The sequence below is a fragment of the Equus caballus genome, chromosome 16, assembly GCF_041296265.1.
Source record: "Equus caballus isolate H_3958 breed thoroughbred chromosome 16, TB-T2T, whole genome shotgun sequence".
Taxonomy (NCBI): Eukaryota; Metazoa; Chordata; class Mammalia; order Perissodactyla; family Equidae; genus Equus; species Equus caballus.
Genome location: NC_091699.1, coordinates 20,658,140 through 20,685,729, shown reverse-complemented (window position 1 = coordinate 20,685,729; position 27,590 = coordinate 20,658,140). Strand labels below are relative to the sequence as shown.

General features: G+C 36.4%; 1 protein-coding gene across 13 annotated transcripts in view; it reads left to right on the top strand.

Annotated features, from left to right (window-relative positions):
- The window catches only part of GRM7 (glutamate metabotropic receptor 7), an 828,681-nt gene that overhangs the window by 257,315 nt on the left and 543,776 nt on the right, over positions 1-27,590 (top strand). For all 13 annotated transcript variants that reach the window (XR_011427207.1, XR_011427209.1, XR_011427213.1 and 10 more), the window contains exon 2: positions 7,134-7,350. Coding sequence is in view for 3 of the 13 variants with exons in the window: in XM_014731447.3 (XP_014586933.2) it covers positions 7,134-7,350 (217 nt within the window). In the remaining 10 variants the exon portion in view is untranslated. The remainder of the gene's footprint in view (positions 1-7,133; positions 7,351-27,590) is intronic.

Sequence of the window (27,590 nt, the reverse complement as noted above, 5' to 3'; positions counted from 1 at the left end):
TCTCTGTTCTGATTTCTTGTTTAGTGTTTAGTGTCTCATAGATGAGATATCCCATTTTCTTATAGCTTCTTATTCCCTTAGTTTAAGGTTCCATCCTTCTCCTCTTCCCCTTCTAAGTTATTATCATCACAACTTGTTCTGTTTTGTGTTGTGAATTTGTGGTTAAAATGAAGTTATTACATTTATTCTTGGTGTTTTCCTTCCCTTTATCGTTAATATTATAATTGTTTGCTAATCTGTTCTGATAGAGAGTTGCAATTTTCTGATTTTGTCTGCCTATTTATCTCCTTCCTCAAGGCTTTGTAAATCTTTTTTTTTTTTTTCAGGTATGAAGAACTTCTTGGTCATATCTTGTAGGGGCATTCTTCTAGTGATGAACTCCCTCAACTTTTGTTTATTTGGGAATGTTTTTACTTCTCCATTGTATCTGAAAGATATTTTCACTGGATAGAGTATTCCTGGCTGAAAGTTTTTGTCTTTCAGAATTTTGAGCACATCATTTCATTCTCTCCTGGCCTGTAAGGTTTCTGCTGAGAAATCCCCTGAAAGCCTGATAGAGATTCCTTTATAGGTTATTTTCTTCTGCCTCGCTGCCCTTAATATTTTGTCTTTGTCATTGACGTTTGCTAGTTTTACTAATATGTGCCTTGTAGAAGGTCTTACATTGATGTAGTTAGGAGTTCTATTAGCTTCTTTTACTTGTAATTCCAGCTCCTTCCACAGGTTTGTGAAGTTCTCAGCCATTATTTCTTTGAAGAACTGCCCTGTTCCTTTCTCTCTCCCTTCTCCCTCTGAAATACCTATAATCCTTATGTTGCATTTCCTAATTGAGTCAGCTACTTCTCTCAGAATTTCTTCTTCATTTCTTTTTTGTCTTAGTTCTCTCTCCTCCACCTGAAACATTTCTATATTCCTGTCTTCTAAATTGCTAATTCTATCCTCCATAATATCAGCTCTGTTATGTAAGGACTCCAGATTTTTCTTTGTCTTTATCTCATTCGTTGTTTTCCACCTCCAACATTTCTGATTTGTTTTTCTTTATAGTTTCAATCTCTTTCATGAAGAATTCTCTCTGTTCATTAATTTCATTCTTGATTTCATTGAACTGTCTTTCTGAGTTCTCTTGTAACTCTTTGAGTTTTTTATGGTAGCTATTTTGAATTCTGTTATTTAGATTATAGATTTCTGTGCCTTCCAGATTGATTTCTGGGTGTTTGTCTTTTCCCTTCTGGTATAGAGTATTAATAGACTTCTTCATACTATTTGACGGGATGGATTTGTGCCTTAACATAGTAATAGTTCCAGTTGCAGATTCTACCTCCCACTACTGGGTGGGGGGGGAGGGACAGGAGCTGTGTATTCTGAACTGGCCACAATCCCTGTCAGCTGTGCCTGTCTGAGCCTTGGCCACTCCTTTGGACTACAGTGGCAGTGTGGGCTCTCCCACTGAATGGGAAAGCAATCACATGGGGGTTCAGGGCTGCCACTGTCTGTTCTCACAGTCCCACCAGGATATATTTCTCCGTTTGGGGCTGCAGCAATTCTCTCAGCATTACTGGCAGCCAGGGACTCATTTGCCCAGGTGTGCAGATTGACCACCATCTTCTCCTAGGTTGCACCAGCTGTTGTGCTTGGTGGGTGGAAACTTGAGGAGACTTTGCGAGAAAGAAACTTGGTGGAAGGAGATGCTCTTCCAACTACTTGAAGACATTCATAATATTATGAATTCTAGCTAAGACTGTATTTTGGCAAAATTAAATTTTAACTGATAATCTTAAATCTTCATTTGATTATATATTTCTCAAGATAAGACATTAGAATAAATAGTAATGCATTTTAAATGCTGACTGTTGAGAAATAGGAAAAAGGAAAACTATTTTCACCACTATCTTTCTTGTTTCCCTGGAAATTCTAGCTGATGTTAATTAGAAAAGAAAACTAAATAAATCCTTATATTATGACTTGCTTACCTGCATATTCCAAGAAAATAAACTGAAAGTTATTAGAACTAATAAGAATTTTTAGAAGGATGTAAGCCCAAAGTAAATATACAAAAATTAATAGATTCCTATATACTAGCAATAAATAGAAAATAAAATGAAAAATTTATATCATTCATAATGCAATAAAAGTAATAATTATCCAGAAATAAGGTTAATAACAGGTATCTAGAAATAAAGTTAATAATGTGCAAGTCCTATATGGAGACAATTGTAAAATTTTACTAAGAGAAAAGAAAGAACAACAAAATGGATGAAAATAGATATTTTCTCCTAGAGAAAAAGAAAATATTGTAAATAGATCAATTATTCGCAAATTAATTTACAAATATAATGTAATCCTCATCAAATCATAATGGAACTTTATTGTGAACTTGAAATTATGCTAAAGTTAAGCTGGAAAATTAAACACATGTGATTACACAAGGTCATTTTTAAAGTAATAGTTATGAAGAGAGAATATGTTCCAACTAATATAACCCTAAAATACTCTAAGTTTATAAGGACTAAAATAGTAAAACAGTGGCCCAAGACTTGGAAGACAGAGAAGTGGAATAGTAGAAAATACACCCCAAAGACCCAAGGGTATTTAAGAATTTAGTATATTACAAAGAATGGTCTTCCTATCAGCAAAGAATGAGTATTTAATATACGGTGCTGGGGCAAGTAGTTAACCATTTGGAAGAAAAAAAAATATTGATTGTTGGTCCACCTTATATAACAACCCCAAGTAATTTCTGCATATGGAAATATTTAGATGTAAACCTCATATATTTCTGTCAATTTGGTGGGAAGAGGTGCTTGAACAGTATTCTAAGAAAATACTCCTGGATGTCTACAAAGGGTTGAATTAGCTCTGAGAAATTTTGTTTAACTTTTAATGATAGTGAAAACTTGAAAAATCTGTAAGCATTTAACAACGAAGATTAGATTTAGGTTAGATATAGCTCAGCAGAGTATTATGCAACCAGAGAAAGAGAGAAAGAGAAATGAAAGGGGAAGAAGGGGAGGGGAGGGAGGGTGAGATTAAGACTCATATTTTCATAATTAATAATAGATATGTGCATATCCACATGCACACACAAATATGATAGAGATATAACAAAATCTTAACAGGGATCAAGGCATTAAAGTTGTTTTCTTGTTTTTGTTTCTCTATTTTTCATAAAAACTATAAAAGTACAAACTCATTATCAACAAATAGAGTAGGGTATAGATATTTTTAATCTTATTTGATTATCATCAACAAAACCATGTTTGTGTGATAGGCAAATTTTTTGTGAGTAAAATTTACTAAAATATAATTTTTACAGTAAAATATAATTTAAAAATTAAGATGAAATGTATTCCTATGATAAAGATTAAAAGTGTTTTAGTTTCTTAAATTGGAGACAGGACGGCTCAAAGAGAGATGGAATATCTATTTTTATATAGCTGAAGTGTTATTACACTAAATCATCTTCATCAAAGGATCAGTTCTGGGGCCAGCCTGGTGGTGCAGCAGTTAAGTTCACATGTTCCACTTCAGCAGCCCAGAGTTTGTCAGTTCAGGTCCTGGGTGCAGACCTATGCACCACTTGTCAAGCCATGCTGTGGTAGGCGTCCCATATATAAAGTAGAGGAAGATGGGCACAGATGTTACCTCAGGGCCAGTCTTCCTCAGCAAAAAGAGGAGGATTAGTGGCAGATGTTAGCTGAGGGCTAAACCTCCTCAAACAAACAAACAAAAAAGATCAGTTCTGTATTTCCATAGAAGACTGGCAAGAGGGGAGGATTTCAAAAGCAGAAAGAGAAAGTATAGCTAGATATCAAGGAGAGTGTGGAAGGTAATCAGCAAAAATGACCAATAATAATTTAGTCAGTTATAGGTACCAGTCATAACACACACTTCAAAATAATTACTATGAAGACTTACACATCAGTTTAAAAACAAGTAACTAAATATACAGCATAATAGCTAAATAAGTATGTGGCATCATAATTCATAGGTTACATAAATTCTTGCAGTTGTTCATCTCCCATTGCTAGGAAGGATATCCTTATGTAGCCATATCTTTATCTCAGAAATAATATCCGTTTGGTCTTTCATTCCTTATGCTAGAATCATTATATGCATAGTGTAGAAATAAGTACCATTGAACATAGGTTGTGTGCATGATCCTAAAGGGACATATGAGTCTTAAGCCAGAAGATATTTCTTATTTATGATGGAAGGGATAGACCACAGATAGCAACCATTTTTAAAGGGTGCATAGTAGCTAGGAAAGAAATCTGCTTCAACTGGATTTTCATTATTCAAGTTTAGGACACAGTTTAAAACATGCATTTGCATTGGGGGCACTTCACAATTCTCATGTTCTACAGCAACTGTGTAAATGCGAATTCAACTGGAGGGCTGGATGTATCTTTATTAGCACTATTCAAAAGTAGAAAGGGATTTTGGCAGTGAAGATATCTGTGCAACAGCACAAGGCTTTTACATTTCCACAAGTTGCAATTGATGGAAATGTATTGACGTGGTTGGCTTCTTTCCTTTATATTTCTTTTAAGAAAATTCTCTCTCTCTCTCTTTCCCCTCCCTATCCCCCCCACTTTATTTTTCTGCCCAAAGCTTTTATTCAGTTGCTGTTTTCTTTACCTAAAATTTATAACCTCAGAACTATAAATGAAACATAGGGAGCTCATTGTTTTAAGATATTTGTATGAGCTTTAACAAGGCATTTAAATAAAAATGTTTGAATAACAGTCTGAGAGTGATCAAAAAATAACTGGCTCTACAGTCAGTGCTGTGGACAGAAATTGGCCTGGACTCCAATAATCTGCCCTTCCTTGTTTTATGCTTATTATTAAAATATCTTAGCAACAATTCAGCAAAGTATCACAGTTAGGACTTCAGAAGTTCACACTCGGCAGCTTCAGGTTTGAGTACTGCTATCTTGCAACTTTGTGAATTGAAGCAAGGTCTTATTCTACTTCCAAGCCTCAATTTTCTCTTTTGTAAAATGAATTAATAATGGTATGGTATAGTATAGTGAAGAATGTTTACTAATGGTTAGATAAGGTAATGTATATGAAACTTTTAGAACATGACTGGCACGTAATAAGGAGTTGGATAAATAGTAGGTATTATTTCTAAAGCAATAATGATAAGAATATGCAAAAATATTTTCATGCCTTAGGACAAGAGGAGAATGTCTGTGATAATGTATCACAGAGAACTTGGGAAGTCAAACGTAGAGAATAGGTAAGCTTAGTAAGGAAACATGTGGTGTTCTCTATTTGGATTATCATTACTCCCATGTATTAAGAAACCACTCTGTCACAGGTATCATGCTAAGTAATGCACATTTGTTATTCTTACCCCTCAAAACCACCTTTTAATAATGATGCAACCAACTCATTGAGATGAAATAACTTCACCAAAGTAAACACTAGTGAAAAGAAACATTAGGCTTTGATTCCATATCTTGTCAATACCAAATCCCATTTTATTTCCACTACACCTCACTCCCCCTGTAATGGAGGAGTTGCTCAAGTAAAGACCCATGAGGAGACTGAGGCTTTCTCACAATGGCTTTGGGCTTTGAGTCAGGGACAGAAATCCCACCCCCAGTGTTCACAGAGCAGAACTGTGTCAGGGATGGGCTGCATGGAAGATGGGGGGCCATCGACTGTCAGGGCTACATGACTTGATTCTAATGCTCACCTGGAAAGGTTGGTGGAGAAATGAGCTTTACAGAGGTGGTAACCAGCTTCAAAAGATGGTAAATGGGTATACTTTAGGCAAACTGCACTGGAAGGAGAGAAATAGGTTAATATCAAATAGAATTTTCAGGGCTCAAAGAGTCAACTCGCTGTTAGGCTTGGTCTGAGCAAAGATCAAAACTGGCCTTGAGATACTTGAGAAATCCTTATGATAAAGGAGGAGTAAGTCCTGGGAGAGTGTGCAAGCATAATTTTGTAGGAATTAATCATTCTTGTAGGTAGACTAATTGCACCAATCACAGCCTACTGCATGCTAGTGTTAGGAGAAAGAACTAGGGGGTAGTACGTTGTAAAAGCGACTAGCATAGAGGTCCTGAAGTTACGCCATAAGCCAGATCCTCATTTATGGCTATTTCAGGACTTCCCTAGGGTATTTAGGACCCTAGGCAAACATTGTTTGCAGGGCCTCTTTCTGTATACATAATTTGATTTAGCTAAAATATGTATCTCAGGACTACTCTGGCAGCCTAAACTCATATGATCCTAAGAAATGAATACTGTGCCAGCCAAGGGGTACAACCTTCTTGTTAGGCTGCCCTCCCGGAACCAGGGTCCCGCTATGGGGCCCTAGGATGATTCCTTTAGGCAGAAGTTCTAGGGCTCCTTGGGACATCTGATTGATCCCATGTGAAGTAGAGGGTCGGAGAGTTCTCTAAAGGGGAAAAATGGGAATCAGAGGCGGAGAGCTCCACCCAGACAGGACTGCCAGCCCTCTCCCACCTCCCAAAGGGGAACTGAGAAAAGTTTGAAGAAGGCCCTCCAAAGTGCAAGGACTTTGGGGTGAGGTGAAAACACAAACAAAACATAAACCCCTTTGCCTGGGTCTAAAGGTGTTACTGAGCTACCTCCTAACATTCTCGTGAAGAATAAGTGAAACAATGTATGAAGCTTGCTTAGATATTCCCCAAATCACAGATGATCATCTCTCAATAAATTTTAGATGGCTAATGACATCCACCAACATTCACGAGCTGCATCAACTAAACCAATCTCTATATACACTCCAGTTAGGCTGTTGTGTTTTCGTTTCTATTAGTTTGTGAGAAGTAAAGCCTGTTTCAAAAAGTTAGCCAGAATGGTTATGAATTCTTTTCTCCTAATCATGATGACCCATGTAATTTCCATGCCATCCTCATTCCCTCTCCCAAGAGGAGAACATAAAAAGGCCGAAGCACAAAAGTGGGTGCTTCTGTGCTGTCAAGAAGTGGTTGGTTGCCTTTAGGATCTATAGTTACGTAGTGGTGTTTGGCAAAACATGTATCCTCTTTGGAGCTCAAGCCCTGTATCTTGAGTAAACTGTCGTAAGTGTAAATGAGTCTCTCACATCTTGATGGTGTGCTCTCATGTGGTACTTTCTTGTCTTTTCAGATCCCCCAGATTAGTTATGCATCAACGGCACCTGAGTTAAGTGACGACCGGCGCTATGACTTCTTCTCTCGAGTGGTCCCACCCGATTCCTTCCAAGCCCAGGCTATGGTAGACATTGTAAAGGCCCTAGGCTGGAATTATGTGTCTACTCTCGCATCTGAAGGAAGTTATGGAGAGAAAGGTGTGGAATCCTTCACGCAGATTTCCAAAGAGGCAGGTAGGAAGAGACTGCACTGGTCAAGATGACTCTCTTCAAACGTCGGTGGCTTGTAGGGTTCTTTTCAATCTTTATTAAACCAACGCTATAGATAATCACTGTTACTCTACTCTCACATTCCGCATTGCCTGTGAAGTAAATCTGGAAAGTCTTCATTTATAACACTTTGTTATTTTTGAAGAGAATATTTTCAAAAGTGTGAAACTGAAGTCCCTAAAAGGACTAGTGGAAGAAACGGAGAGAAGAAAATATGTACTCAAATTTATATCTTACTTCTGTGTAATGGATGATAGTGTAGATTACAGCCTGTGTGTGAAAATCTGAGAAAATGTGGCTAAATGTGCATGCAGGCTCTTCCTCTCTGCCCCTCTCCAAAATGGAGAGAATTGTTTAAAATTATGAGAACCCAATCACAGTGGCACTTTGCTTTCAAGAGGAATGGCAGTGGTAGTTCTGAATAACTTGGCCAAAACAAATAAATTATCCAGGCAGTAGAATGTGTATAGACAAATATTCTTTGAAATTTTAGATTATTTTTAGAAAGACAGTTCTATTAAGTAGCACGTGGAGAACATTCTTTTATGTTTGTTTGTTTAGCTCAAAATGGAAGTAATGGGTTCAAATATTCAGCCAGCTGGCTTTCGTTGGGCAGATTTTGAAAAATGAGACAAAATCTTCACACTTAGAAATCCTGACAATAATATTCAGTCTTCTCCATGTGGAAATGCTGGATATAGTAAACTTATGTTTAAAAAAATTCATGCTTGGATATTCCTGTAAAGTTCTTATGCTGAAGTCATGTCCTCAGTTTTCGTTGTAAGAATTTCATCTAATCCAAATTGTTATTGACCAGAAAAGCTAACCATCTGTAAAGGCAAATACACAAGCAGAGCAGTAGAAACAGAGGTCCATTTCATAAGGAGAGATGTCATAAATCCTGAAGACATGGCTTTAAGTATTTGGCTGTCAGACTATGGATATACTCAGACATATAATGCTTCATTATATAGATGGTATGTCTGCACCTGGCCACTGAAAGAAGGGAGACAAGACTTGCTTGTCAATCCCACGATTTTAACTCGGTGCCTCATCATTAGCTCTAATTTCAAAAACTCACTGGAGAGCTATGTCCTTTTTATACTCTTCCTTCTGACTGAAATACTCTTACTCTTAACACCTTTGACTAGATAGCTCCTAATCACTGACAGATCTTATCCTATGTTCAACCAAATATAAACACAATACTTTCTTGGCTCTGTTGACTTGGCTTGTGTTTCTAGTATCTTCTCCCACAGCACTTATCACATGTTTGTATGATTTGTTGCTGTTTTCTCTCTTGTCCCCTAGACTCTAAGAGCAGATCATGTGTCTCATTCACTACTGTAGTCCCAGCTGCTATGTTTCTAAGCGAAACTTTTCTAGTATAATTCAGTTAGCAACTTGCCGTTTAGGAAAGAAATCTTAACTTTGGGCTTGTGTCATGCATGCTGTGATTTATAGGACTCATTAACAATTGACTTCATGAATCTCCAAAGAAATACCTAACATTTTTGATAACTGTGTTTTTATTTCTTTCTTTGTTTCTTTGTCGCCTTCTTTGACCAAAATAATGCTAGAGGCTGACTTAGAGAGATATCTAAAATATGACCATGGAAACCAATGCATAAGGCAAGACGAAGAGAAAATATGGGTAAAATAGTAAGCTAAATCTCAGAGATACAGTTCAGATACCAGCTTGCTCTACATAGTGGCTCCAAGCAGGTCTCAAATTTAATGCTGGACTTTGTACTGGACAAAGCAAAGGACACTACCCATTTTGATACAAAATTTGCAGTGCTCATAGGTCAAAATCATAGTGATTGTTTAGTAAAAGACAGGATCAAGGCAAATGTTTTCTTTAGGTCTTTTGTACAAGACTATATTCTATAGACAGATTGGTAGTTTTATATGGTTGTGTATTCCTGGTATCACTTGATGAAAAATTAAAATATATTATCAGAGTTGGGGCCAGCCTCGTGGCACAGCAGTTAAGTTCACACGATCCACTTCTTGGCAGCCTGGGTTCGCCCGTTCGGATCCCGGGTGCAGACATGGCACCACTTGGCAAAAGCCATGCTGTGGTAGGCGTCCCATGTATAAAGTAGAGGAAGATGGGCATGGATGTTAGCTCAGGGCCAGTTTTTCTCAGCACAAAGAGAAAGATTGGCAGTAGTTAGCTCAGGGCTAATCTTACTCAAAAAAAAAAAAAAAATATATATATATATATTATCAGAGTCTACTATATAATGAATCTGCAAAAAGGAAACATCCTTGTAATATGGTCTGAACTCCCCAGCTCATAATTTTAGCTAATCATACATTGAAATAACTTTGCTCAAAAGTAAAGATTGTATCATTGACAGCCATTTTGGATGAAATCTTTTGATCTAAGACCCTTTGAATTTGGGGATGACAATAATTAAAAAGCCAGCTGCAGAAATGCCAGAAAACATTGAGGGTTCAAGTAATGTCTCATCGATCAGTTCTTCTTCTTCTATAAATATTGTGATATTTGACATGCATTTATAATAAGTTTCATTGGATCCATAGCATATGTGCAACTAATTTAAGTGAATTCACTTATGTGCTTAGCAAACACCCATATCCCCAACCCTCTAAAAAAAAAGGAAACAAAAGGAAGCAGGTAAAATTACAATTTAAATGGTAGGTAGTATGTCTACTCGCTCAGTGTGTATATTACTTATAGAAAACCTGAGATGGGAAACATGATTCTGTTGTTTCTTCAATCCGTTTCACTTTTGTGAGCCTCTCATAATGTGAGCATCCTGCTCCCCCAAAGGTAAGTCCAGTACATAGAGATACATATTCATATGCTACCACCTCTAAGAAGAAGTCAACTGCTTTCTCTGATGTTCAATCAAAGAAACAGCAATGTGTTCTAATTCAGAAACATAGAAAAGAAAACAAAAATTTGCTTTATTTGAATTTCCCGGAAGTACATATCTTAGGGAATTTTTAAGGGTAATTTTAAATGTTCACTTGTTTCCCTTGCCTGATCACTCTAGAACCTGATCCTCAAGAAAGAGACAAGTCCATGTGTATGTGTAGTAGAGGGGGTGTGACACAGAGATAAGTAAGCACTATGGTGTCAGAAAGATGTGGATTTGATAACAGACTCTATTACTTCCATGCTGTAACACTTTTAACACATGATTTAACTTTTCAAGCCTCAGATTCCTCACGTAGAGAATGAGATTAATGATGCCTGCTTCCTCAGGTTGGTAAAACAAATAAGATCATGTATAGGCAAGTGCTTAAAACCCAACAGTACCCGGCTATTAGTGCATCACACCAGTTCCCTATAAATCAGCAGAGTTATTGTTTGAGTTTGAAAATAACCCGAGTGATAGATGACATTTACTTTTAGTTATAACTACAAGGTTATTTAAATATAAATATAAATATAATTATATAAAGTATATAATATAATCATGTGCCACATGACAATGTTTTGGTCAATGATGAACCGCATATATGATGGTGCGCCCATGAGATCATAATGGAGCTGAAAATTCCTACCACCTAGTAGCAGTAGCCATCATAATGTCATAGCACAATGCATCAGTCACGTGTTTGCAGTAAGGCTGGTGTAAACAAACCTACTATGCTATCAGACATATAAAACTATAGCACATACAATTACGTACAGCACATAATACTTGATGATAGACAGCTATGTTTTTACTATGAATTTACGATACTATAAGGCTAGACCATCTAGGATTGTGTAACTACACTCTATGATGTTCACACAACAATGAAATCTCCTAACAACAACTTTACCAGAACGTAACCCCACTGTTAAATGACACATGACTGTGTATATAATTATATATTATATACATATATATAACAGCTAAGTTGCTATTCTTGCTAATATGCTTTCACCATATAAAAAGAACAGGAAGTGAGCTATTCATGTTGTCCTATGTATGTGGTGTGTGTGAGTGAGAGAGAGAGGCTGAGAGAGTTTTAGAGAGAGCACAAGCTCAATGATGTTATTTCCATGCACTGCTGGCAGGCTTGAAAGAGTTATTTCCATTCTTGCTGACCAGTTTGACTTGGAAGATTATGATTCCTCTCCTTTTTAAATGTCTATAAGAGTTTCACCCTTTTAGAATACTTTAGTCCCCAAATTTACGTTAGACTCAAGTCCTCAGGCAGAGGCTACTTGTAAAAACAGAGCCTTAAGTATCTCTACCAGGCACATAGTCATAGAACATGCATGAGCTCTCCTTTATCGTACTCTGATAGAACAAATCAAGGCAGCGATGTCAGAGGAAAGAAGCCACCCTTCAACAGGGGGCCATGTCATTTGTCTGCAACATGGAAGCCTAGACACAGTCTCTCTAAGCTCTCAAAGAAAACCTCAGTAATTCTTCTCATGTAAAGTCATGGGACATTGAAATATGCATGGATGCTGCTCCTTGTTGAACTTGCAGAGAGGACTGTAACATGATTTTCTCAGATGATTAGATTTTTGTGAAATAGTTATATTTGCATAAATTTCCCTGTTTATTTGAATGGATGCACACGCAATATCAACAAAAGCAATTTATTGCTTAATATCGCAGAGTATGAGAGAATATTCACTCCCAACATGCTTTAAAATTCAGGTCAACATAATAAGCTAAATAGCCTAAATGAGACATACAGACTCGTCTTTCTAAGTGAGGGTAAAAGTAAATACTTATGATAGCATCTGGCGCTAGTATATTCCAGATCTTTTGAACCAAATTTGATTCAAAAACTGTAAAAGTAAGGACATCATATATGACTCATAGTTTGCAGGACAATTTTCGGGAGAATCCCATGAGTATGGCTTCACAATATGACACAGATAAGGAATGATTTGTTGCTGCCATGGTATCCTGATACATGTCAACTTTTTAAAATCTAAAAGAACATTTCAGTTATCATTTTTGTATTTCATGTGAATCACTTAATACAGTTATTTCAATTGGTCTTATAAAGTAATTATCATTAATATTCAGATAAACTCTAGAATTTCTGTGTATTTAATACTTTATCTTGGCCTAGATATTCTTTCTTAGAGTAATTCGGTGAAGAATTAATTGACTATTATTAACTATCATTCAGCCTTTAGTTTTTTAGACCTTGGGAACTAGTTGGATTTGCTCATTATGGGATTCTATAGCACCGTGCCCCTCTCTCCTTCAAAGATGCAATGTTCCCTTTCATTGTATGCGTTGATCGTCAATCTTCTTCACCTTATTGTAAGCTTTAAGAGGTTAAGGACTTTGTCTTGTGGCTCTATAATCAAGCATAATTTTTGGCATGTAGCAGGCATTCAATGAATATTAAGGGGAGAGAATATTAAGGGAAGGAGAGAAAGAAGGGAGAACTGTATTTTCTTTTCCTTTTAGAAAAAAGAAAATATGTAAAAGAAGCATATGTGATATTTAATTTTGCTTGTGGGCCACAAAAAATTATATCCTAGATCTGTTTGGTGTGGTTTATTACAGTTGTCCTCTCTCTGAATCTACCCCATTCTTCCCTCTTACCATCCCCGCACAAACTTACAGCAGTATGATGCAACAAGGCTGTAATTTCCAACACAGTCGTCTATGTTGAATTTGAGGATTTTCCCATTTTTTTGTCTCTGTCTCTCTCATGGTGAAAATGGAAAACTCTGAGACATTTTAATAATTAGCTAAAGTGTTTCCTTTATGAAATATTCAGTGGTCCCAATTTACATACAGATATTAAACATTCAAGGATGTGACGTCAAAACAGAGTCACAAGAATGCTCATGATATCATTTATCTATAATTGTGCTTAAAACTAAATTGTAAGTTCCTCAAGAAGAGGCTTTATATTTTATTTTGTTTTTTGAAACCTCAGTGGTCAGTGCAAAATTTTAGGTTTTAACCCATACTCGATTTGTTAGCAATTCTTGAGTACATCCCTTATCCTCATCATCATTATAGTTACTTTAGTTCTGTGACCCATTTTATTCACCTTGATTCATAGCTACAGTCATCTATGCCTCCAGATTAGCCTCTTCAATATAGTATCCATTCAGCTATGATGATAGTCTTTCTAAAATACAAATAAAACTATTTTATTTGTTGTCCCTGGCTTCGCTTTCTCCAGAGGATTAAGTAAAAGATGTCTAGCATAGAAGAAAATGTCCCTTCTGATCTGGTGTCTGCTTTAATCATGAGTCTCACTCCCATGCTATCCCTATCCTCTAATTCCCACCTCAGGCCCTCATATACACACTCTTTGCGCCATCACATTCAATCTTCTGTGGGTATCAGAATGTCCTGTGTTTTTGCAAATGCTTTGCTTTCTGCCTGGACTGACAGCTAACTCCAATTTATTTTTTCAAAACTTAACACCTTGGAAAAACCTATCCCTCACTTTGTGTTCCTTCGTGGTCCTATTTTGGATTCCAGTTTGTCTGTGTGTTTGTCCTTTTTACCAGCACAACATTTTTAAGTCCATCTCCACGAATCAATTCGTAGATAATGACCAATTGCACAAGTCTGGATGAGAGAACAAGCCTGCATATCACTGTAGAGCTGAAAAAGTGATGTGTTCACTTCCCAACCTCCATTAAGGCTAGGACACAGTCATATAACCCAATATCTTGGCTAATCAGATGTACCCACCAAAGACAAATCAAGAGCTAGAGACACAAAGAAGCAGGAGCAATTGAAATCCATCTTGTTGACAGAGCAACAGTAATATCCATTTTCCAGGGGGAGGTGTGGTATCCTGCAGGTGTTGGCTCACTGGTACAATCTCCTAGTTCCTGTTTCCAGGAGTAACAGCAGCAGGACCTCAGCTAGCTTGGGTCTGTGGCTTTTTTGGGCATGGGCTTTAATTCTGACAGCCTAGTCACTCGTTGTTTCAGCTCATTTTCTGATTTTGGTTCCCTGGCCTCCCAGTGATTCTGTGAATTATTCAGCATAATTTAAATAAATTATTTTCCTGATTAATCTCGATAGACTTTAGTTAGATTGTTTGGCTTCAGCCTCCATTAGTGTAATTGAGAATGTTCTTCTATGATTCCATAAACCCTTGTGTATAACTCTATCATAGAATTTGTTGCATATCATTGTAATCTGTCTAATTATCTTCTCCACTAGAATGTAAGTTTATTGAGGACAGGCACTGTGTTGTATTTAACCTTCAACATTCTATTCCCAAGATAATCTCCAACTAGATTAGGCTCATTAAATGCATGTTAACTTTTAAAATGGTTTATTAATGATATAAGTGATGATGACCCCAAGGTGTAGTTGATACAGTGAAACTGTTGGAGGTTTTTCCGCTTCTGACTTTCTAAAGTAATCATTGATCTGTTGTAATAAACAGACTTTTTAGAAGAAAAAAATGAGATAAGAAATCTGGTGATATGCCTTACACTCATGTGATGTATGTCTAAGTACTTTTTTTGTGTCAGATACTGTTCCAGATATGATAAATAATAATTATAGTAGTAACAACAACAAGACAAAAATAATCTCTGCTTTCTAAGAGTAGAAATACGTAAGTAGAGCAGTGAGCACAGCCTCATTGGGGCATGCTGCAAGGGAGGACTCTGGAAGAAAGTAGATACCTAACTAAGCCCCAAAGGTAAGTAGGAGTTAGCTAGACAAGGCTGATCTAAATGGGGTGGTGAATAATATTTTAGGGAGAGAAAATCACGTTAAAAACCCAAAATAAGGGGCCAGCCAAGTGGCACAGCAGCTAAGTTCGCATGTTCTGCTTCGGTGGCCTGGGGTTCCCTGGTTCGGATCCCAGGTGTAGACCTACACACCACTTGTCAAGCCATGCCATGGTAGGCATCCCACATACAAAGTTGAGGAAGATGGACATGGATGTTAACTCAGGGCCAGTCTTCCTCAGCAAAAAGAGGAGGATTGGCAGTATTCGTTACCTCTGGGGTAATCTCCCTAAAAAACAAATTAAAAAAACAAACAAATAAAATTGGTTAATGGTAATTTTTTTTTTTTTAGATTGGCCCAAAGTTAACACCTCTTGCCAATCTTCCTCTTTTTTTCCCCCAAAGCTCCAGTAGATATTTGCATATCCTTGTTATAAGTTCTTCTAGTTCTTCTATGTGAGATGCTGCCATAGCATGGCTTGATGAGCTATGCGTAGGTCCACGCCCAGGATCCAAACTGCAGAACCCTGTGCCACCGAAGCAGAGTGTGCGAACTTAACCACGCAGTCATGGGGCTGGCCCCAGTTATCTGAATTTTTAAATGGCATAAAAGAAATAGCATTGCTTTGAGAAATTTTATGACTCTTGAATTACTGTGGTGTAAAGTGCTCTTCCACACAACATGAGAGCTATTGCAGAAAATGCTCTGGTTTTTGAGCCAAGAGCTTCTGGTTCTGGGCTTAACTCCTGCAGTAACTTGGGAGCCAGCATAATGCTTCTTTGGGTTGCAAAGTCATCACATATTTATTGAGAAAATTAGTCTCTCTTGGTTCAGACAATTCTCAGATGCATATCATCCTGATTGCAAAGGATGGGATTCTCCCAGGCAATAGACTGTCGTTGTTGATATGGGACTAGAAATAGATGATGACAGAGTGTTTTTGCTGCATGAAGAAATAGAAGTGGTAAAGGATATCTCAGCAATTCCTTCTCATCTCTTCCACTTGCCTTCATTTCAGCTAAGCAACATGGAAGAATCTGAAAAGATCTAAAGATAAAGTGAATTACTCCCTTACTCTCCTACTTGGGTGTGACTACCAAACGTCTCATGTGCTAAGGAGAGAAAGGACATGTGATTCTAGCATTGAGGTTTAAGATGTAGTAAAAAGGAACATAGATCATTTTTAAATATAGGGATAGAGACTCAAATATAGAGAATTCTATTGAATAATAGAATTTCTTGGTGAGTTTGGAGGGAGGAAGAACATCGTTGTTCTGAGATAGCTTACTTTGGAAAGTAACCATGCTTTTGTAATAATATCACTACAACTACTAAACTTTAGAGGTAGAAGTTTTGATTTACTTTCTCTATTTAATGACACTGCATTCAGGCTTCAAGTGAAGCTATCTTTTCCAAGTCTTTACAAAAATGTTCACTGAAAGATACTCCTAGTTTTGAATCTCATAGGTTTTCATGGATGTCAGCAAGAGAGAGAAAATTTCAGTAGAAAAAAATTGGAAAGAATATTAATTAGCTTATAAAACTGGAGGGAAGTATAGAGAACTAAGTTCAAGTGTTATGGGGCATGCCTATGTTTTGGTTGTGGGACAGTGGGACGCTTTGATTTTGAGTCCTGCTAAGGCTGGCCCAGTGAGGAAGAGGTATTTCCCAATGTAATTTTGGTGCCCTAACCAAAAATTGGGGTAGTCACAGTTTGAAACTTGCCATCTTTTTGATTGCCATTGTCAGATGCTTCCCAGTGTTCCACTCCACTGGAATGGGCAAGTAAAGGGAAGGGGGTCTGAACTATGCCCACACAGGAAAATGCAATATTCATCAAAACAGAGGCAAGGAGGTAGGCATTGGAATCAGTCAAAGGGACAATTCTGAAAAAAAGGCAAATACTCCAATCCAAGAAACATTAATATTTAGTTGCTTGCAAAATATCTATTTACTGAACTTCAAATGCTTTCTAAATTGTTTTGTAGTTTGAACAACTTGATGAGTCTAAGTGTAGCCTCTTTGTGAGACTTGTACAAAGAGATCTGTTTTCCTTTTATCTGGCAAATGGATCCCTGCTGTTAAATCTTTCAAGAGATTATAGGAAATTCTACAAAGCCCCACATCAATTGCATTATCACTTTCAGGCAAACTGAAGGACAGATGATCAAGATCTCTGACAGTAAGGTAGTAATAGTAGCCATCCTAAACACATACAGCATTGACTGACTTTGCAAGACTTTGACCTTGTGTATCGCCAAATTTGCCTAGTTCCAATTTTCACATTTCTTCTTACTCTTTTAGCTGTATGTCTTAAATAGCAAGCCCTTAATACATATTTCCAATAGTCATTAGATATTATTCCATTGCATTAATATTTTAGAGTTGACATTTGGCTTTTTAGGTGGGTATTACTGGAATGTCACTATATTCTATAAGACATAGTATATGGATGTCCCTTCAGAAACTAGTATATAGGTTACAACATAGGCTTTTACATACAAGGAAAAATATTAAATTTGAAGTCGTCATAAGAATGCTAAAGGTCTTAAGAGAAAAATTAGAGGCATATTAGAAGGGTTTAAAAATCAAAGAATACTTACTAAAAATGTCTGTGTACAAAAAAGCTTTATTTTTCCTAGGGTGTTAGTGACACTTTGGATTTAACTAAATTTTAAAAATCAACAATACAGCCACATACCTTGTATATTTCTTATCAAAGATGATAAAGTCTCCTGGGAAAGATGAAGTTGTCAGAACTACAACTACAGAAATTTTGATGAACAATTATTAGTTATATACAAGTATGCTGTTTTCAAAGTCTTAATGCCAGGGGGTACAAAATCTGTAGGGTACGGAAATTATAGACTCTTCTGCTCAAATATTTTTTGGCATAAAGGTGCTTAATACTTGGTTCTATATCAGGATCATGAGTGTTATTTTCTAAAAACCTGCGTATAGTGATGCACTTAGTACCTATTCCACTCTTCATACTTTTGATTAACTAATGTAAATTTTATTTTCAGTTTCTTCTTATCAGTGCTTTGTTCAACAGTAACCAGAGAGTAATTGACATAGGAAGTATAAGTTAGAATAGTTTACATTAGACTCTCAGATTGCATCCTGCCCTAGGGTTTATATCACTTGTCTGTTAGGATCCTACTAAATTTTTTCCCAGCTTTATTGAGATATAACTGGCATATAATATTATGTAAGTTTAAGGTGTACAATGTGATAATTTGATATACATATATTTAAAAATAATTACCATGGTAGGATTAGTTATCATGTACCTGACATAATTACCATTTCTTTCTTGTGATGAGAACATTTAAGATCTACTCTATTAGCAACTTTCAAGTATGCAATACAGTATTGTTAACTAGAATCACCATGCTGTATCTTAGAGCCCCAGAATTTATTCATGTTATAACTGAAAGTTTGTACCTTTGACAAGCATCTCCTCTTTACCCAAAACCCCCAGCCCCTGGCAAATACCATTCTACTCTGTTTATTTGAATTTGGCTTTTTTAGATTCTACATATAAGTGAGATCATACAGTATTTGTCTTTGTCTGACATTTCACTTAGCATAATTCCCTCAACATTCATTCATGTTGTTGCAAATGGCAGGATTTTCTTCTTTCTCATGGTTGAATAATAGTCCATTGTGTGTGTGTGTATATATATATTTATCACACATGATAACACCTATATATCTCATTTTCTTTATCTGTCCATCCGTAGATGGACAGTTAGGGTGTTTTCTTATTTTAGCTATTGTGAATGAACCTGGAAATCTCTTCAAGATTTTATTTTCTTTGAATATATACCCAGAAGTGTAATTGCTGGATCCTATGGTAGTTCTACTTTTAATTTTTAATAACCTCCATAGTATTTTCCATAGTGGTTGTACCAATTTACTTTCCCACCAACAGTGCACAAGGGTTCCTTTTTCACATCCTTGCCAACATTTGTTATCTCTGTCTTCTTGATAATAGCCATTCTAACAAGTGTGACATATCTCACTATAGTTTTGATGTGCACTTCCCTGATGGTTATTAGTGATATTGAGCACCTTTTCATGTACCCGTTGTCCATTTGTATGTCTTCTTTGGAAAAAATCTCCTATCAGTTCCTCTGCCTATTTTTCAATCAGACTATTTGTTTTTTTGCTATTGAGTTGTATGAGTTGCTTATATATTTTGGATATTAACCTCTTATTGATATATGATTTACAAATATTTTCTCCCATTCTTTAGGTTGCATTTTCATTTTGTTGATTGTTTCTTTGCTGTGCTGAAATTTTTTACTTGATGTTGCCCCACATTTATTTTTGCTTTTGTGGCTTGTGTTTTTGATGTCATATCCAAAAAAATCATTGCCAAGACCAATGTCAAGGAGTATTTTTCCTATGTTTTCTTCTGGGAATTTTCAGTTCAGGTCTTATGTTTCATCTATTAGTCTTTAATCTATTTTGAGTTAATTTTTGTGAGTAGTGTAAGACAGGGGTCCAATGTCATTAATCTGCACTGATTATTCAATTTCCCCAACAGCATTTATTGAAGAGATTTTCCCTTCTGCATTGAGTATTCTTGGCTCACTTGTCAAATATTAGTTGACTGTTTAGGTAAGGGTTTATTTCTGGGCTCTCAATTCTGTTCCATAGGTCTATTTTATGCCAGTACCGTATTGTTTTAGTAACTACACTTCATAATATAGTTTGAAATCAGAAAGTGTGAAGTCTCCAGCTTTATGCTTTTTTCTCGGGATTGCTTAGGCTACTCAGGGTCTCTGTGATTCCAGAGGAATTTTAGAATTTTTTTTACATTTCTGTGAAAAATGCCATTGGAATTTTATTAGGGATTGCATTGACTCTATACACGTGTTTGGGTAGTATGGACATTTTAACAATATTAATTCTTTTGGTCCATGAACATGGGGTATGTTTCATTTTTGTGTGTTTTCTTCAGTTTCTTTCATCAATGTCTTATAGTTTTCAGTATATAGACTTTCACCTTGATTAAATTTATCCCTAAATATTTTATCATTTTGGATTCTATTATGAACGGGATTGTGTTCTTTCTTTCTTTTTCAGATATTTTGTTTGTGTAGAAAAACACAGCCAATTTCTGTATATTCATTTTGTACCTTACAACCTGACTGAATTTGTTTATTAGTTCTCTCGGTTTTTCTGGTAGAGTCTTGAGGATTTTCTATATATAATATCATAACATCTATACACATAGACATTTTACTTTTCCTGTCCTGACTTGGACATCTTTTGTTTCTTTTTATTACCTGATTGCTCTGGCCAGGATTTCCAATACTATGTTGAATAGGAGTGGTGAGAATGGGCACACTTGTCTTGTTCCTGATCTTAGAGGAAAGGCTTTCAATCTTTCACCATTGAGTATGATGTTAGCTGTGGGTTTGTCATATGTGGCCTTTGTCATGTTGAGGTTATGTTCCTTCTATACCCAATTTTTTTAGAGGTTTTTTTTTTTTTTTCATTGTGAAAGGGTACTATAATTTTTTCAGATGGTTTCTTTACATTTGTTGAGGTGATTACGTGATTTTTTTTATTGCAGTAACATTGGATTATAAAAATATATAGCTTTCAGATGTACATCGTAATATATTTCGAATTCTGTGTAGTTACATCATGTTCACCACCCGGGAACTAATTATAGTCCATCATCACACACGTGAGCCAAATTACCCCTTCCCTACTTCCCCTTCCCCTTGGTAACCACCAATCCAATCTTTGTTGCTATATGTTTGTTTCTCATTGTTATCTTCTACTTATGAGTGAGATCATATGGTATTTGACTTTCTCCCTCTGACATTTCATTTAGCATAATACCCTCTAGGTCCATCCATGTTGTCGCAAATGGCCAGATTTCATAATTGCTTTTGGCTGAGTACTATTCCATTGTGTATATATACCACATCTTCTTTACCATTCATCCCTTGATGGGCACCTAGGTTTCTTCCAAGTCTTGGCTATCATGTATAATGCTGCAATGAACATAGGGATGCATGTATCTTTGAGCATTTGTGTTTTCAAGTTCTTTGGACAAATATCTAGCAGTGGAATAGCTGGATCATATGGTAGATCTATTCTTAATTTTCTGAGGATACTCCACACTGCTTTCCATAGAGGCTGCACAAGTTTGCACTCCCACCAGCAGTGTATGAGGGTCCCTTCTCTCTACATCCTCTCCAACACTTGTTGTTTGCTGTCTTGTTAATTATAGCCATTCTGACCGGAGTGAGGTGATATCTCATTGTAGTTTTGATTTGCATTTCCCTGATAGCTAATGATGTTGAGCATCTTTTCATGTGCCTGTTGGCCATTGGTATATCATCTTCGGAGAAATCTCTGTTCAGATCTTTTGCTAGTTTTTAACTGGGTTGTTGGTTTTTTTGGTGTTGAGATATATGAGGTATTTGTATATTTTGGATATTAACCCTTTATCCAATATACGGTTTGAAAATATCTTCTCTCAATTGTTAGGTTGTCTTTTCGTTTTGTTGATGGTTTCCTTTGCTATGCAGAAGCTTTTTAGTTTGATGTAGTCCCATGTGTTCATTTTTTCTTTTGTTTCCCTTGCCCAGTCAGACATGGTACTTGAAAACATGCTGCTCAGACCGATGTCAAAGAGGGTACTGCCTATGTTTTCTTCTAGAGGTTTCAGGGTTTCGGGTCTTACATTTAAGTCTTTAATCCATTTTGAGTTGATTTTTGTGCATGGTGTAAGGGAATGGTCTACTTTCACTCTTTTGCATGTGGCTGTCCAGTTTTCCCAACAGCATTTACTGAAGAGATTCTGCTCTCTCCATTGTATGCTTTTGGCTCCTTCGTCGAATATTAGCTCTCCATAAATGTGTGGGTTTATTTCTGGGCTCTCGACTCTGTTTCATTGATCTATGTGTCTGTTTTTGTGGCAGTACCATGCTGTTTTGGTTACTATGGTTTTGTAGTATACTTTGAAATCAGGGCGTCTGATACCTCCAGCTTTTTTCTTTTTACTCAGGAATCCTTTGGCTATTCGGGGTAATTTGTTGTTCCATGTAAATTTTAGGATTCTTTGTTCTATTTCCGTGAAAAATGTTGTTAGAAATTTGATAAGGATTGTGTTCAGTCTGTAGAAACACAACCGATTTTTGTATGTTGATTTTTTATCCTGCGATTTGACTGTATTCATTTATTATTTCTAAAAGATTTTTTACTGGATTCTTTAGGGTTTTCTGTATATAAAATCATGTCATCTGCAAAGAGTGGCAGTTTCCCTTCTTCTTTTCTAATACGGATCCATTTTATTTTTTTTCTTGCCTGATTGCTCTGGCTAGGATTCCAATACTATGTTAAATAAGAGTAGTGTCAGTGGGCATCCTTTTCTGGTTCCTGTTCTTAGAGGGATAGCTTTCAGGTTTTCTCCATTGAGAATGATATTTGATGTGGGTTTGTCATATATGGCCTTTATTATGTTGAGGTATTTTCCTTTGATACCCATTTTATTTAGAGTTTTTATCATAAATGGATGCGGTATCTTGTCAAATGCTTTCTCTGCATCTATTGAGATGATCATGTGATTTTTATTCTTCATTTTGTTAATGTGGTGTATCACGTTGATAGATTTGTGGATGTTGAATCATCCCTGAATTCGTGGAATGAAACCCACTTGATCATGATGCATGATCTTTTTAATGTATTGTTGTATTCGATTTGCTAGTATTTTGTTGAGGATTTTTGCATTGATGTTCATCAATGATATTGGCCTGTAATTTTCTTTTTTTGTGTTGTCCTTGTCTGGTTTTGGTATCAGGATAATGTTGGCTTCATAGAATGAGTTAGGAAGCCTCCCCTCCTCTTCAATTTTTTGGAAGAGTTTGAGTAGGATAGGTAGTAAGTCTTCTTTGAATGTTTGGTAGAATTCACCAGGGAAGCCATCTGATCCTGGACTTTTATTTTTTGGGAGGTTTTTGATTGCTGTTTTGATCTCCTTACTGATGATTGATCTATTCAAATTCTCTGCTTCTTCTTGGCCCAGTTTTGGAAGGTTGTATGTTTCTAAGAATTTATCCAGTTCTTCTAGATTATCCAATTTGTTGGCGTATAGCTTTTCATAGTATTCTCTTATTATCTTTTGTATTTCTGACGTTTCTCTTATAATCTCTCCTCTTCCATTTCTGATTTTATTTATTTGAGCCTTCTCTCTTTTTTTCTTGGTGAGTCTAGCTAAGGGTTTGTCAATTTTGTTTATCTCTTCAAAGAACCCGCTCTTGGTTTCATTAATTTTTTGTATTTTTTTTTCAGTCTCTATTTCTGCTCTGATTTTTATTATTTCCTTCCTTCTGCTGATTTTGGGCTTTGTTTGTTGTTCTTTTTACAGTACCTTTAGATGCACTTTTAGATTGTCTATTTAGGATTTTTCTTCTTTGTTGAGGTAGGCCTGAATTGCTATAAACTTCCCTCTTAGAACCACTTTTGCTGTATCCCACAGATTTTGGCATGTCGCATTTTCATTTTCATTTGTCTCTAGGAATTTTTTTATTTCTTCTTTGATTTCTTCACTGACCCAATCGTTGTTCAGTAGCATTTTATTTAATCTCCACATTTTTGTGGCTTTTCTGGTTTTCTTCCTGTAGTTGATTTCTAGTTTCATACCTTTGTGGTCAGAAAAGATGCATGGTATTATTCATTCTTCTTAAATTTATTAAGACTTGTTTTGTGGCTTAATATGTGACCAATCCTGGAGAATGTTCCATGTGCATTTCAAAAGAATGTGTATTCTGTGGTTTTTGGATGGAATGTTCTATATATATCTACTAAGTCCATCTGATCTAATGTGTCCTTTAAGGCCAGTGTTTCCTTATTGATCTTCTGTTTGAATGATCTATCCATTGGTGTAAGTGGAATGTTAAAGTCTCCTACTATTATTATGTTACTGTCTATTTCTCCTTTTATGTCTGTTAATAATTGCTTCGTATATTTATGTGCTTCTTTGTTAGGTGTATAGATATTTACAAGTCTTATATTTTCTTGTTGGCTTGTTTCCTTTATCATTATGTAGTGCCCGTCTTTGTCTCTTGTTACAGTTTTGGTTTTAAACTCTATTTTGTCTGATATAAGTATTGCTACCTCCACTTTCTTTTCTTTGCCATTTACATGGAATATCTTTTTCCATCCTTTCACTTTCAGTTTGTGAGTGTCTTTAGGTCCGAAGTGTGGCTCTTGTATGCAGCATATACATGGGTCTTGTTTTTTTATCCAATTGGCCACTCTATGGCATTTGATTGGAGCATTCAGTCCATTGACGTTTAAAGTAGCTATTGATAAATATGTATTTATTGCCATTTTGTTACTTTTTTTTTCTGAGTGTTTTAGTAGTTCTTCTCTGTTCCTGTCTTTTTCTCTTGCTCTCTTCCCTTGTGGTTTGATGGCTGTCTTTAGTAATATGTTTGATTTCTTTTGTCTTACATTTTTGCTTACTTATTATAGGTTTCTGATTTGTGATTAACATTAGGATCCTATTTAATATTCTATGTATATTACAGTCTATATCGAGTTGATAGACTCTTTAGCTTGACCTCTTTCTGAAAGCTCTACTTTTTCACTCCCTCCCTCCCACATTTTATGTTTTTCAAATCATAGTCTCTTATTTAGTGTGTGTCTGTCCATTACCCTCTTATCATTGAGAGGTGATTTTAGTACATTTGTCTTTTACCCTTCATATTATCTTCACAGGTGGTTGATCTGCTCCCTTTATTATATTTTTACCTTTACAAGTGATTTTATTGCCTGTTTTTTTTTTTGATAATTTTTTTATCTCTATTTGTGGTCAGCGCTTTCCTAATTAAATAAGTCCCTTCAGCATTTCTTGTAGAATTGGTTTCTTGGTGATAAACTCCTTTAATTTTTGCTTATCTGGGAAGCTGATTATCTCTCCTTATATTCTAAATGACAACCTTGATGGATAGCGTATCCTTAGCTCTAGGTTTTTTCCTTTTAGCACTTTAAATATGTCATGCCATTCTCTGCTTGCCTGTAGGGTCTCAGCTGAGAAGTCTGCTGATAGCCTTATGGGGCTTTCCTTTGTATGTCACTTGTGGCCTTTCTCTTGCTGCTTTTACGATTCTCTGTTTATCTTTAATTTTTGACATTTTAATTAATATGTCTTGGCATTCACTGTATTCTTAAGCTCCATAATTTCTGTTTGATTATTTCTTGATTTATATCTTTTTGTTAAACTTTTCGTTTGGATAATGTATTGTTTTCTTGATTTCCTGCATTGTCTTTTTGAGGTTCCTCAAAACAGCCATTTTGAATTCTTTATTGGGTAAATGTCAGATCTCCATGTCTTTGGGATTGCTGGTAGTCTCCCTTGTGCTTTCCCAAGAGTGGAGTTAAGCTCAAGTTTGTGGTTTCTCCCTGGCCCATAGACTCATGTTGACTTTCTGTGCATGTTCACTAGATGCGTGCCAAAGCTCATGCTCGCCACTGTCAGGAGTTTGCATACAAAGCCAGCTTTGGAGCAGTGTATGGGTGAGGTACATGGAGCACTGGGGGAGTCTGTGAGCCATTTAAGGTGATCTGTGGACAAAGTGTCCCCAGGGTCTCTTGAGTGGGCTTCTAGATGGAGTCTGTGACACAATTGGGATCTATATCCCTCTAATGCCCTCTGAGAGTCCTGTCTACCTCTCTCCCAGCCTCTTCCTACCCCCCATCAGGAACCTCATGACTTAGTACTCTGGATGAGATGAGATAGAAATTGGTCTCTTTGGCAATGTCCCACACAGATGGGGAAGATGAGTACACATTCTCATGCTCTCATTTTCCCCCTGTAAGAAATCTCGGGTAGAGAAGGTCTTACTTGGTACTGAATTGTGCCTACCCTCTTCGATGCATCAAAACTAATATTTTTTTTTGCTTCACTGGTGTACTGGAACTTTTGTACTGAAAACCCAAACTTCCACAAGGGCATCTTGTCTATGGGTGATTGTCTAAGACAGTGTTCTCCAGGGTCTTGTGGACCATAGCCAAGAGGGGTGGGAGCCAATTCATGTGCCACTGCAGGGTCCATGTCTGAGTGCTGTATACCTATTACCCAATATATTGTGTGGGTGACACACAACCTGGGTCCCTTGACCTATATTGCTAGATGTCACACCTCCCACAAAGACACTTTTATCTGTGGATGGATGACAAATTATTGTTATTAATGAGGGCTACAATGAGGGAGGTTTTATTCAGCCATGTCGCTGAGGTCACTCTTCCCACTATATATATATATTTTTAAAGATTTTATTTTTTCCTTTTTCTTCCCAAAGCCCCCTGGTGCATAGTTGTATATTCTTCGTTGTGGGTCCTTCTAGTTGTGGCATGTGGGATGCTGCCTCAGTGTAGTTTGATGAGCAGTGCCATGTCCGCGCCCAGGGTTGGAACCAACAAAACACCGGGCCGCCTGCAGTGGAGTGCGCGAACTTAACCACTCAGCCACTGGGCCAGCCCCTTCCCACTATATTTTTAAAGAATAGAATATGAGTTATACTTGGGAATACTAAATCTAAATTAGAAGGGAAAATATAGAACAACCACATTTGGTAATGAAAATAAATATGTTAACCAAGTAATTGCCTTTTTAAAGAATTGGACTGGTTCAACTTCAACATATTTCACTGATGTTCTATATATTTCGCTAAATCAATATAAGGCACTCACCCAAATGGTAATAGTCTATCCCAAACATTTCTAAACTACTAAATAAAATCTCTTTCTGAGAAGTCAGACAGAAGAGCAGATGGAATATGCTTGTTGGAGACTAAGCATTAATGGTGAAGATTACTGAGTCAAGATCACAGGATGGTAAGAATGAGGAGGAAGGCCCAGGGGCATAGCATAATCAGGAGATGATGGTCCCTTGTTAGAGACTTTTCTCTACAAGTTTTTTTTGGATTACAGTATTTTCCAAGGTGCTCCCTTAATACTATTGAGCAAATATAGTTTCCATTTTCCTATACAGGGTGGACTAAGGTTTGACTGTAGCTTATTTTCTCTGAACAAATTCACTCAAACTTAGATTACTGCATTCATATTAGAGTAATGGCTTTGGCTGGCAATCTGGATCAATAGCATAAGACACTTCTACCCAGCTGTCTGATTCACTGTTGGACTGGCTTTTGGCTGCTAATTATTATTTGCTACTTGGCTTGTGTCCACTCCTTATACAGAGGGATCTCATTTTCATATCTATTATGTGAAAACATAAAAACTTCTTTACAGTTGTGTGTACAGAAAACAATTTGAGAATTGAAGTCAGTCTCTTAAGTATAAAATGCATGACTTAGTTCATAGTGAAATAATGAGTACATACATTTTTTTTATCATGATCTTGTCTTATGCCCTAGAAGGGCAAAACTGGTATCAGGAGTTGGGATAGTGGAATTTATAATTATTTTGGAAGATATTCTTAGTCAATGTGGTTTTATTGTTGTTTTATTCAATTGTTTAACCTTTATTAGACGTTTAAATCAT